Below are 13438 nucleotides of genomic sequence, written 5' to 3'. Positions count from 1 at the left end.
GATGAATTAGCCAAGTGTTTTTTCTGACATCACTACTATTGGTATTGATCATTGGTCTCCTCATGTTGTGAATGTTGAAGCACCAGAAAATGTTGACGAGACACAAGACGAGGAAATCAATTGTGAGCCGCAGGATGATGAATTCATTCCGGATACACAAGAGGAGGATATTGGTATTACTCCTCCACCTGCGAGTGGCAAAAGATTGGCAAGGTCTATTGATAGAAGTGGTAAGAAGGCGAAGTCTTGAAATGCACTCCTAATTCAAGAAGCAGTAACAAGTATGGCAAGTTCAGCCAATGAATATGTTTCTAAGAGATATGGAAAATATTCTATTGATGAAGTGATGGAGGTTGTGATTGCTTGTGGGGCTGGCTATGATAGCAATGAACATTACATGGTGTCTGAACTGTTTGTGAAGAAGGAGCAAAGGGAGATGTTCATGACCTTGCCTACTGATGAGATTAGGTTCAATTGGCTTAGGAGGAAGTATAAGGATAAATATGAAAAGTAGAAATTGGCTTAGTGAGAGTGATGTTATTTGTGTATGCTACTATTTTATTTTTGTCGCATGTGTGGTACATTTTATTTTATTCCATTTTATTTATATATGACAGTTGTATCTTACATTTCGTTTATGTCAATGTTCACAGATGTCTTCAAGTGAGTCTGATGAATCTAGTGAGTCTGATGGTGATTTTTTTTAATATGGTTGAGAGCTGTGGTAAGCTAGCACAAAGTTATCATGACTCATATATGGATAAGGCACCGCCGAGGTTTGTGTTTTCACAACAAAGTGGATGGGATGGCTGATGGAGACAATAAACACTCCAGGGGAGTGCCACCGAATGCTTCGGATGAATGAGGTTATTTTTCAAGATCTTCATGATGTGTTGGTTGAGAGGTACGGATTAAAACCATCGAAGCACGTGAATACTTATGAAATGTTGGCCATTTTCCTATTCACATGTGGTGGGTGTGAGTCAAATAGAAGAGTACAAAATAAGTTCAAACACTCAGGTGAAACCATTAGTAGAAAATTTCATGAAGTTCTAGATTGTGTGGTTGCCATGGCACAAGATTTCTTGAGACCAACAGATCCTAATTTTCACAATGTGCACAAGAGGATTAGGAATGACAAGAGAGCATATCCACACTTTAAGGATTGCATTGGTGCACTTGATGGAACTCATATTCGTGTGTACTTATCACCTGAAGAACAAGTGAGATATATTGGTAAGACTGGAATTGCAACTCAAAATGTGCTTGCCGTTTGTGATTTTGATATGCGCTTCACCTATGTGGCTGCGGGTCAACCGGGTTCTTTGCATGACACTAGTGTATTGTACCATGCATTGGAAGCAGATGTAAATGTCTTCCCACATCCTACTCAAGGTAAATATTTTTTCTTATGTTCCTTTTCATATTTGTATGCACAAACTTATCTTATTTTACATATATGTAGGCAAGTACTATGTTGTAGACGCGGGCTATCCTAATCGTCCAGGGTACCTCGCTCCATACAAGGGTGAAAGGTACCACTTACCCGAGTGGCATCGAGGTATGGAACCAAATACTCCAAAAGAGAAGTTCAACCGTATACACTCATCTGTTCGTAATGTTATTGAGCGCTCATTTGGAGTATTAAAAATGAAGTGGCAAATCCTTTACAAGATGCCCGGTTATTCTATGGTCACACAAAAGAAGATTGTTACTGCTACTATAGTTCTACACAATTTCATACGTGAACATGCTAGTGTTGATGTGGACTTTGCTAATTTTGATAGAGATCCTACCTACATGCCTACTATTCCGGAAAGATACAACAAGTATGCCGTGTCTCAACATGCCTCCGATGGATCAACTTCGGAATCAAACTTTGTGACTATGCATACCTTTCGTGATAGTATGGCTACATCAATTGCCCTAGCATGGAATTAGTGCAATGATTATTGTAACGACCTTATTTTGGAACTATGAATTTATTTCACATTTTTAAATTTTTGGAACATGTAATTTATATTATTATGTTGGACTTCAATGCATGCACTTTCATTTTATATTTGTGATAAGTAGTTCAAATCGAACCAGGGGCAAGAAAGACAATCTACCCTCAAACTCCTCTTTTCTGGAGCTAGGGACATCCTCCCAGCCAAACACCCTCACCAGACAGCTCCAACTCCATCCAGAGCTGGCTCCACCTGGAGTTCTGGAGTGGAGCAGCTCCACCCAGAGTTGGAGTCATGCCAAACAGGACCTTTGCCGATATTGTTGAAGTTTAAGCATAGATCCACTAAGCAGAGAACTGACTTTTGATGCGTCCCCTTTTAATCCCGATTTAAAGTAGGCCTGGTATAAAAGGGGGTACGCGGAGCTTTACTCCCGGTTGGTATTTGCAATCGGAACTAAAAGTCATCTTTTGTCCCAGTTCAAAAATCAGCCACCTGTGGGGGACCCTTTAGTCCCGGGTGAAAAAATCAGCTACCCGTACCCTTTTGTCCCGGGTGAAAAAATCAGCTACCAACCGGGATAAAAGGGGGGCTGTACCGCGCCTGGCGTGGCAGCCTATTTAGAAAGGGTGTCTTTTGTCCCGGTTGAGGGACCCGGGATAAAAGACACCTCCCTTTTGTCTCGATTGCTTTATCCCGGATAGTTTTTCGAGAGATTTGCACCCTTTCAACCGGGACTAAAACTCAGTTTTCTACTAGTAATCACAAAATGGGAACAGCACTAATCGTATGCATTAAACATCTTTCGTCGATCACCAAAATATTGCAAATTAAAGCTACATTTCAGGGTTCCATCAAAAGTTCAAAACTATTCGAACAATGCCTACTCCCTTAATGTTGTATGATTTGCTACTACATCGAAATGTAATTTTCTAGTACTAGACACAGACAGCACCGTGGCTTGCCAATTAACCACCGTAAAAGATACGTGTATCATCCTTAGACGAAAGCTACTTTCATTCTTTTTTGTTTCCTTTTTCGTTTGCTAGGCCCGTCAGAATTTGGGTGCTTTTCACTGGACGTGATAAAATGGAAAATCAAATAAAAAAATTAGGGGTCAAGCTTTTTGATGGCCAAAGGGGGCCATGGCCCCACCTCCAATGTATTTTCCATTAAATAACAGTCAATTCGCTATTGTACATTGTTGTGTAATATTCGAATACATAGACAACCCTCCCCCTATTTCCTTAATGGAGCTCCATCTCCAAGGAAGATGGTAGGAAAAACAAGCTATCAATCATATAAGTAGAACCTTTATGAAACCCACCTCAACAATGGCAAATTCATGAAACCCTTTGTTCACAATGGCAAAGTCCAAATTTCTCCCTTTTCTTCTTCCTTTGGTTGGTGCCTTATTCATCTTATCTGACACAACAAAGTAGAAAAATAAAAGTAGGATCCACGCCCTTGGCCACGTTCTTACCATCACCCAACCACCACCACCACCGTTGCGTTAAGCCGGCTCCGATGACATCCCTCGCCCCGGCACTATCCAAAACGCCATCGTGATCCAACCCATGTGCATGCAGCCGCTATTGGTTTTGCCTACTTCACGGCAACCTCCAAAGGTTGCAACCCAAACAAGCTCGTTGGAGATGAAAACCTAACCCCAAAACTCACCTCCTTTAACCATGTTGGCTGCCTCACATGCAGAATGGTGTAGCCTAATGAACTCCTAGATTTCCATGCAGATTGAGAAAAAACATGATTTTGTTGGTTTTACTCAACTATAAAAGATAGGTTATGTGCAGAGCAGTTAAAAAACCGGCCATTTTTAGTTGGGTAGTGAACCATGATTAGTTCGATGTTTGATGTTGGTTTGGAACTCTTGATAAGAGGTTACTGTAGTATTACTATGTTATGTCATTTATTATGGCATATATATATTTAACTAGATCATATTACTTATATTTGTAAACTACTGGTATAAAAACTGTTGGTTCGATCGTTGAACCAGTTCATCGATAGCCTGATTGGTTCGACCTCCACCTCAGTTTTTCCTTATATGTATAGAACTGTTGTGCAGCTTGATGTGCAAATCATGTTTTTTTTTAACAAACTCATTGCAATCTTCATGTACCAAAGATTTATTTGGCATATATTAATACAATTATGCAGCCTTACTAGAGGTGAGAGGGGGCCTGCTTGTCGCTACATGCACGGAAGGCCATCCCTCATGATTAGATATAGCAAAACACAAAACGAGACAATTCTTTTCTAGATGAATCTTCTCTCATTTTCCTCCGATGTTGTCCTCCAGAAGAAACTATTTCTCCAAAACTTTCAGCATAATAGAGTTGTTTACGCAACTTTTTTTTATAAGTTGCTTAAATAAATTTAGGAAACATAGAATATTTTTCCTAAAAATGTTTTTATAAACGTGACTTAAAAAACTTCATAGTTAATATATATTCAAATAACATTGCTGAAAAATTAATTCAAATTTTAGGATAAGTCATTAAAAAGAAGTTTTTCTCATAACTTTTCATGAAAGAGTTCTTCAACAAACAATTTTCAAGAAATTTTCCAAAAAAAAGAGTTATTTGAATAACTATTTTAGATTTCAAATATTCTTTCAATAAATTTATTCAATCAGCATTTGTAGAAGAAAATATAAAAATATAAAAAAATGGAAGGACGGGTTCCAAAGTTCCGTCGAATCGAGCCCTAGTTTTAGAAGTACATAGGGCGCGAGCTTGTAAAGGGATTTTCGGGCTATATTAGACGGCTTCCGCCCAACTCTCACACAAAGTTATTATAGAAATGGACAAAAATCCCTTTTCTTAATTTAGGAGAGAGAGACCCTCGGAAAGTGCTGCTGGCCACAAACTAAACGTGCACACGTCCACACCACAGGAAGGAATCCGGAGGGCCAAAACAATGGTGTCCTCACGTACGCCTGCCCTGATGACGCAAAGCCAGGGTAGATGCTTGGGAGCAGCAATGGCGCCTCGACCAGTTACAAACTCGTCGACCCCGCACAGCAATCTTAGCTGCTAGAGCGTTCCAATAAGCAGCGCATCTGGCTGGCTGGCCAGGGGTAGGCACTAGCTAGCGAGATCATGCCGGGCCTCCCGGTGGCCTCCGTCCTCCTCCTCGCCCTCCATGGCCTCCTCTGCCTGCAGCTGCTGACCGCCCGCGCCGAGATCGACGGCGACGAGGGCGCCGCCATCGAGGAGGGCACCTCCGCCCACTTCGAGGTCACCCCGCCGGTGGTGCCCGCCGGCGGGGAGAAGCGGCGCGAGCACTTCCGCGCCCTGGAAGCCAAGGACCTGTTCCGGCACGCGAGCAGGCGGCAGCTGGCGTCGACGACCAAGATCCCGGAGGTGCTGTCGGACTCCACCATGTTCATGGAGCTGCCGATGCGGAGCGCCCTCAACATCGCGCACGTGGGCATGTACCTGGTGTCGGTGCGGTTCGGCACGCCGGCGCTGCCCTTCAACCTGGCGCTGGACACCGCCAACGACCTGACATGGATCAGCTGCCGGCTGCGGCGGCACAAGGGGAAGCACTACGGGCGGTCGTCGGCGCCGGCGGCGGCCCAGACGATGTCGGTGGGCGAGGACGGCACGCCGGTGAAGAAGGAGAACAAGAACTGGTACCGGCCGGCGCTGTCGTCGTCGTGGCGCAGGATCCGGTGCTCGCAGGCGGAGTGCGGGGTGCTGCCCTACAACACGTGCCCGGACGCCAGCAATAGCATCTCGTGCAGCTACCACCAAAAGTACGCATTGTTCTAAGAGATTTGAATTGTAAGGTCTGAACATCGCAATGTAATGCATGTGGTCGATCGCAGGACGCAGGACGGCACGGTGACCATCGGCATCTACGGGATGGAGAAGGCGACGGTGGCGCTGTCGGACGGGAAGATGGCCAAGCTGCCGGGCCTCGTCCTGGGCTGCTCCATGAAGGAGGCCGGCGCCAGCGTGGACGCCCACGACGGCGTGCTGGGCCTCGGCAACGGCGAGATCTCGTTCGGCGTCATCACCGCCAGCCGCTTCGCCCACCGCTTCTCCTTCTGCCTCCTGAGCACCAACAGCGGGCGCAACGCCAGCAGCTACCTCACGTTCGGGCCCAACCCCGCCGTCATGGCCCCGGGCACCATGGAGACCAACATCGTGTACAACGCCGACATCCCGCAGGCCTTCGGCTTCCACGTCAACGCCGTCACCGTCGGCGGCGAGCCCCTGGACATCCCGCCCGAGGTGTGGGACGACAGGATCAAGTACGCCGGCGTCATCCTGGACACCGGCACGTCGTTGACGGGCCTGGTGCCGGCGGCGTACGACGCCGTGACGCGCGCCCTGGACAGGCACCTGGCGCACCTGCCGCGGGTGGAGATCGCCGGCTTCGAGTTCTGCTACAGGTGGACCTTCGCCGGCGATGGGGTGGACCCGGCCAACAACGTCACCATACCGACCCTCGCATTCGAGCTGGAGGGCGGCGCGGTGCTGGAGGCGGAGGCCAAGAGCGTGGTGATGCCGGAGGTGCAGCGCGGGGTGGCGTGCCTCGCGTTCCGGAAGTTGGTGGAGGGCGGGCCCAGCGTCATCGGCAACGTCATCATGCAGGAGCACATCTGGGAGTTCGAGCACAGTGTGGGGATCATGAGGTTCAGGAAGGACAAGTGCGCCAACCACCATCTCAAAGGCACCTCCGCAGCCAACGTCCACCACGCCATGACCACCAACACCCCTAGATTCATCAACTGATTACTGGTCCATCCATCCATTTTTTTTTACATATATGCGTGCGTGCATCTCCCTGCATGCAGCATTGTTGATTCATTTTGCTCTACGGATTGATTTGTTTGTTTGCTTGTTTTTTTTTGTTTTTTTTTAAACGGCCAAATTAACTAAACACCATTGTATTACTACTGTACTACCAACGAAACCCGGCCTCGGCTTGTGTGTAATGTGCTGATGTATGTAGCCATGCATGCTCCAGCAGGCCCTTTTCCTTCTTATTTTCCATCCTTTTTGTTTCACCCCGTTGGAGATGTATGTAATTACTGATAGTATGAGTAGTATTCACTATGCATATTATATATGTCCATTTCGTTTCATACAGAATACATTAATTTCTAGACAAATTCGGCACATTTACCTACCAGGCATTTCCAATTTAACAGCACAAACTTGCAGGCCATATCTATGCGAGATTCAGATACAGTTGCAGGATGGACCACCTATCTTTTTTGAAAACACTTACAGTATGCTGCAAAGTACACATTTATTTCACCATATATCCTAAAGAATGTCTTTTTTTGGTATCTAGAAACCAAAGTAAATGTATCTGACCTCATCTGTGAAACTTGTCATCCCCTGGATCTCTTCATCTTCACAATGAACTCATCATCGTCGTTGCTGTAATAAACTCTTTTCTTTGCCTTCGAGTCCATATTGCTCGATGCGACTGGTTTCTTTGAACTTTCAGGTCTATCTTTGCTTCCGCTAGGCTTAATCGGGGTGCCCATTCGCACTTGCTGCTGCCGCTTTTGCTTCCTTTCATATGCTTTCTTTGCTCTCTCTGGAGACAGCAAACCATGCTCCATTAACCTGTTACACATTTTGCATGTGAGGCCATGACACGATGCTCTGACAAAGTGCATTGCAAGATAGTCTAGTATCTGAATGGCAACCCTTGAAAGATGTATTATTGTGTTTCCTCAAAAATTGTTTCCCCCCTCACTTTTGGATGAAGTGAAGAAAGGAAGCAAGGGAGGAGAAACACAATGATTTTCTTATGCTTTTAAGGTAAAGATTTTCTTCCCATCCTCCCATTTGGACATCCAAGGAGCTAGTATGTTCAAGTCATTCTATTTTCTACCTTAATTAAGTAATGTTGTGCGATCGAGCTAGTTGGGTTCCGATTTTTCCGGACACCTCTTGTACACCAAATAACATGTCCTTTACATTCATTTCACCTCATTCTCATATACTCCGAGCAAGGTGCTTGGCTGCTTGTTTGTAGATTGGGGTTGGCTTTGAACTATCATTTCCAAGCTATGAGCCCTCTAGTGATTTACAAGCAACCTTTCATCACCATTCCCCTAATTACTTCCTTGACTGTCACGATGCCTGAACTTCTCTGATACGCATGTAGGAGCATCTATATCTTGTTCCAAATGTGGCAATGTCAGACTGGCACGGTTAAGTACGAGTTACCCCCTTTTCTAAAATTTACTTACTAATGCCCAACAATTGGAACTCAATCTAGCACTGTGAATCCTGCCTAGTTTGAATGTTAGCATGTCCCCTGCGTTTTGCAGCATCAGATCGAAGAATAAAACCACAGCATATTTAGCAATTAGTAGCTATATATGACTGCAGTGATAGCTAGGCTAGGCTCACAGGTCACAGGACGCAACGCAATCAAGTCTGATGAGATGTGGGGGGGAAAGGAGAACACATACCAGAATTCAGCCATCTCGCTGGAGGGGATCTGCTTGGACAACGACTCGTAGAATATCCTCAGGGGCTCCCTCTCCTCCGGAGGATCGAACTTCTGGCCGGGCAGCGAGTACACCTTCTTGACAGCCTTCCCCCTGCCCCTGGCGGCGGTGGTGGTTGCTCGCTTGGTGGCTGCGGCTGCTGCCGAGGAGGATTTCCCTTTGGCCTGCACGCGACACGCATAGCTGCCATATGAGGAGGATCGGGAGAGGAGGATCTGATTTGATTTGGGCATGCAGGGACAGAGCGGGGAAGAAGGGAAAGGGAGGGAGGGAAGGTCACCTCGAATTTGGCAGATCCGGATGAGGATCCAATGGCGGACTTGCCCTTCGCCAGGGCCGACGACGACGACGACATCGCCCGGCGGCCGGGCAGAGCAAGGAAGGGAGGAGCCGAGGTCCGAGGAGAAGGGATGGGATTGCGTGGGTTTCAGAGCCAGCCAGCCTAGGCAAGCAGCCTGCAGCGCTGCAGGAGGCTCTGTCCTCAAGCCAATTTCCGTTTCCGTGCTTGGCTGCTTGTCCGATTCCTAGCTGCTTTCCATTCTCTCTCTCCACAGCCCTCACTTTTCCTTGCCTGGCAGTGGCAGAGCAGACCTTTCAGTCTTTCAGTGTTTCAGCCTAAAATGAACCGAGCCCGGCCCAAACTGAGCTTTTCCTGTTCGGGAGGAACCAGCTTCCTTCTTACTCCATTTTAGTCGTGATCCTAGTGTTTGAAATTTGCCCAGAAATGTAAGAGATTGAGGTTAATTAGCATTTCCTCATTAAGCCTTGTTAGAGTTTGCCGGCAAAAAAAATCAGGGTCAGAAAATGATAAGTTGGTTTTAACTGGACTAGCAAAATACCCTTACATTACTACGGTAAAATAATGCTAATTGTATTTTTAAAAACTTGTGGATTTTTTCTATTTCTACCACTATATGTTTATTGCACTTAGTGGATCTATACATACATCCTTATACAAAAAAAAAATCATATATCCTTATACTCAAATAATCATTCAATTCTATCTTTTTTAATTTATACAAGAGATTTTCTAAGATGAAAAATAGATACAACGATATTGCACCATACAATGTGAGCATAACTCTAATTGTACTCTCTTATCCGAATTGATGAATACTATATTTCATATGGTCGAGCCTAACACCTGCTAGCTGAGTGTAACGTACATGTGTTAGTAGGCGTGAACACGTTCTATTCATTTCAATCCAAATGATCCTTAAAGCTTGAAAACTAAACATGTAGCAAAAAATTTAAAAACAATTAGCATCATGTGTGGGTGCATGCACAAAATTTATGAGTCAAGATTTTTTTTATACCAAGAAAATAAAAGGAACGTTACACATGACAGATTTTAGTGATTTGCTAAATTATTTGTAATGCTCAAACATTCAAATAAAAAATGTGCACCTACCACACAAGTGGAATTTGTAGACGTGGGTTCGAACCCTACATTCGCCCACGCCCTTAAAACATGGATTTTTTTTCTTTGCCCGGTTGGCTTTTAGTATTTATAGGTGGGAGGGGCTCGGTAGTCGGTGCCTCGGTTTTCGAGGTTCATGGGTGGGAGGGGGCTCAGTTTGATGGTTTGTAGCCGACCGCCGGTTCAATCTTTTTTTGCGCTGGTTCACCCGTTTTTCACAAGTTTTTTCCTCGGTTTGGCACCGTATGCGTCGGTTCACGTATTTTTTTTTCCCGATTCCGCTGTTGACGGACGAAATTTGTGGCGTTTTAATATTAACTAGACTCCTCTCTTATTTTATGACTATCTACGCTTCTGTTCAATTAACTTAGAGACTACTTATGATGCAACTCCAAACTAATAGATGGTTGCGGTTGTGCTATAACAGTTGCAACAAGACAATAACAGCTTCAATTGCTGCAGCAATTCAAAATTGACGGGAAGAAATAGGTGCAGCAAAATGCGTCAACATGCACATTGTTATCCATGTACCTCCCATCTCTTACACACAGATGCACAAAAAGCCATTGACATTCATATTGCATTCAAGAGCATACAAGGCACATAAATAACAGAATTGCAGTGCTAACTCAGGAGACAGGAACAACAACTTCAGTGCTAAGTCAGGTGAAAGCAACAACAAATACAGTAGTTTCTCAGTTGACAAAAACAACAAATCAGCCATGAGTTGATAGGTTACATCTGTGACAAATTAGACATATAGAGACAAGTTGCAAATCATGCCAAACCATAACGTCCAGCAGCAATCCAATCACATGCACTGACAATACCATCATCTGCTGTAGCTGTTAACCAACAATTTCACAGCATCTCCAGCAGATTAATAGCATAAACATACCACACGTAAACTATGCAGTATGCACAATAACCCCATTCCATCTTCCTCTGTCCTGTCTATCCATCTCCGTGATCCGATTATGACCAAATCAATTCCCATCACAACTCCCTACATCCCCTCCAGTCCATGTGTCATCCCTCATTGCAATCCCAAATCAAACAAAACTAAACCAAACCAAACCGCCTTTAACAGCTGAAAATTGAGGGGTTTTGAAGAGGGTTTTGCGGGGAGAGAAACGAAGGTTCTCTTCAATTCTCATAAACTCAATTCCCATCCCAACTTCCTACATCCCATCATGTCCATCCCTTATCCCTCCCTACCATCCCAGATCAAACCAAACCAAACCGTTTGAACAACCAAAAATTGAGGGTTTTGAAGAGGGTTTTGCAGGGAGAGAAGCGAAGATTCTCTCCAATTCTCACAACCTCACTTCCCATCCCAACTCCCTGCATCCCATTATGTCCATCCCTCATCCCTCCCTGCTATTCCAAATCAAACCAAACCAAACCAAACCAAATCGAGACCTGATATTCCAAATCAAACCAAACCAAACCAAACCGAGGGTTTTGCGGGGAGAGAAATGAGCTGTGGTGAAGAAATGTAGGTTGAAGAGGGGAGGGAAAGGTATTTCACTGTGCCATGGGGGCGACGAGGGTGGAAGGCGGCCGCGCTGGCGACGGGGGCAGACGAACGGCGGCGCTAGTGCGAGCAAGAGTGAGACGAGGTGGGTGTGGCCGCTTGGGGGAGTTAGGAGTGGGGAGTTCGTGATTAGCGCCGCCCGTTCTTATCTAGCACTTCCAGTACTGGCAGGGGCAATTACAATATTACAACTATCACTTGTGGTAAAAGAGAATGGTAACACAGTGGGATCTTGTCGATTACCTATCGCCTTGATACCAATCTGGGTGCTTCTGCTTTGTCGTGGAAATCAAGAAACCGGTGGGTGGTACTGCCGTACTGGACCTGCTTACGGGCCAAGGCTCCTTATGTGTGAGTTATTTGACGTTCAGCTGCAAAAGTACTTTAGTTAGACATAAACTGTGACAAAACAATCCGCAAAATAGATAAAATAGTTACTGTTATGCGCATCCTTTTAAAGCATTTTTCAAAACAAATAGCTTCTGTGGCATCATAATTCTCAAAAGTCTGCTGTAGTAAAATAACCACTAGGAGCCTCAATTGAGCTATGTTTCATCTATATATCTAACGAATTAAGAGAAAATGACCTCAGCATTATAGGGTGCGTAAAACTCTAATACAACTATGATTAAGTGGTGTTTTCTTCTACGGTAATGCTACAGAACAAATGTCCGAAATCCTAAAAAAATCGGACAGTTCGACATATGTTGCAACAGTTAAGCATTGATGTTGCAACTATTGTTTATGCATGTTTCATGGTAATTGTTGCATGAAACATAGTGTTTATGTTGCGACGAAAATTTTCTATCCTAGAGTCAAACGACGTAGTTATTTTTACACATTATTTTTCATGTTGCAAACAGTGACCATTAATGTTGCACTAAGTAATTTTTAATGTTTTATCGGAACGTCCAATAAAATTTTTTCATCGGGCGTCCGGACGCTAGCAGCGCCGTTTCTTCTACATATGTATGAGTCTTGACCGTACGTCTCCGAGATAACAAGTAACAATACAACGGATATACCTGTGCTATCTGTTTTATAGACAATATCACAAACGCTGCTCCTAACAAACAACTGCAACACTGAACAGGAAGTCAATAGGTTTCTTCCTTGATTTTAGTAGGGTGTCGCGTAATTCTGGGAACTCTGAAGGCCCACAGGGATAATATTCTTACACCTTTTATGAGGGTACAGATACTCTTGCTTAGACTGATAAAAATACTCTTTGCTTAGTTTTGAGTAGACTTTAAGAACTGATGACTAATGAAAGGTAGACTCAAAATTCCCAGTTCAAAGAAAAGGTGAGGGCTCAGAATTTGTACAAAATTCCAGGAATAAAAGGCGCATTGTGTGTGTGTGTTTATCACTTTATCTTTTACCCAAAATTTGAAGGACTTGATAGTCGCCAATTACAGTATTTCCTAACATTTCCCGAAACGAAAGTGCATCTGGACAAACCACCTGAATAAATTGAAGTAAGGAAAAAAAAAGAAAAAAAAGGTAGAGCCCACCGAAAAACTATATCAGAGCCAGGTTTCGATCCTGGGACCTGTGGGTTATGGGCCCACCACGCTTCCGCTGCGCCACTCTGATTGCTGTGCTCTAACGGAGCACATTAATAAAATCTATTATTCTGTACTTTGTAATCCCAATCTGACCACTCTTAAACATGTCGCGTTCAGCGTCACCACTGACCAGTCTGCAGCGCAGGCCATACTATCTCCGGGGCAGTCGACAAAACACGCACAAATAGTGCTTAAAACCCTATCACGTGGTTGTACGTTGAAACTGTACTGAACGAAACAGATCTAACTTCAGCCAAAAAATAGAAGCATACAAACTTTGTGCGTGCCCGTGCACTCACGGTCCCTGGGAACAAATAGCTCTATGAGAAGGGGGAACAAAGGGTAGTCCATACTACTGCTAATCTATATCTATATTTCAAACATCATAGAAGAAGGGATGGTTCAGTTCATCTATACACCAATATTCAGGTTCAAAGATTCAATTGTGAAACATCT

At 44.5% G+C, this 13438-nt stretch overlaps 2 protein-coding genes and 1 non-coding gene across 3 annotated transcripts; 1 reads left to right on the top strand and 2 right to left on the bottom strand.

Annotated features, from left to right (window-relative positions):
- The first annotated feature begins 4889 nt into the window (after window positions 1-4889).
- LOC117851015 (aspartic proteinase NANA, chloroplast) lies at window positions 4890-7043 on the top strand. The gene is made up of 2 exons (XM_034732916.2): window positions 4890-5730; window positions 5803-7043. The coding sequence occupies exons 1-2, from the start codon at window positions 5072-5074 to the stop codon at window positions 6713-6715; spliced, it is 1572 nt and encodes a 523-aa protein (XP_034588807.1). The 5' UTR covers window positions 4890-5071; the 3' UTR covers window positions 6716-7043.
- On the bottom strand, window positions 7009-9014 carry LOC117851016 (uncharacterized). The gene is made up of 3 exons (XM_034732917.2): window positions 8738-9014; window positions 8419-8621; window positions 7009-7561 (listed from the first exon to the last, which is right to left on the bottom strand). Exons 1-3 carry the CDS (start codon window positions 8810-8812, stop codon window positions 7321-7323), a joined length of 519 nt encoding a protein of 172 aa, XP_034588808.1. The 5' UTR covers window positions 8813-9014; the 3' UTR covers window positions 7009-7320.
- Window positions 9015-12938: 3924 nt separating this feature from the next.
- On the bottom strand, window positions 12939-13010 carry TRNAM-CAU (transfer RNA methionine (anticodon CAU)). Its single transcript has one exon. It is a non-coding gene; the product is annotated as a tRNA-Met (tRNA).
- Between the last annotated feature and the right edge of the window lie 428 nt (window positions 13011-13438).

This window comes from Setaria viridis, chromosome 3 (genome assembly GCF_005286985.2).
Source record: "Setaria viridis chromosome 3, Setaria_viridis_v4.0, whole genome shotgun sequence".
In the NCBI taxonomy this organism is placed as follows: domain Eukaryota; kingdom Viridiplantae; phylum Streptophyta; class Magnoliopsida; order Poales; family Poaceae; genus Setaria; species Setaria viridis.
The sequence above is the reverse complement of the archived record's forward strand: the minus strand, read 5'-3'. Positions and strand labels throughout refer to the sequence as shown.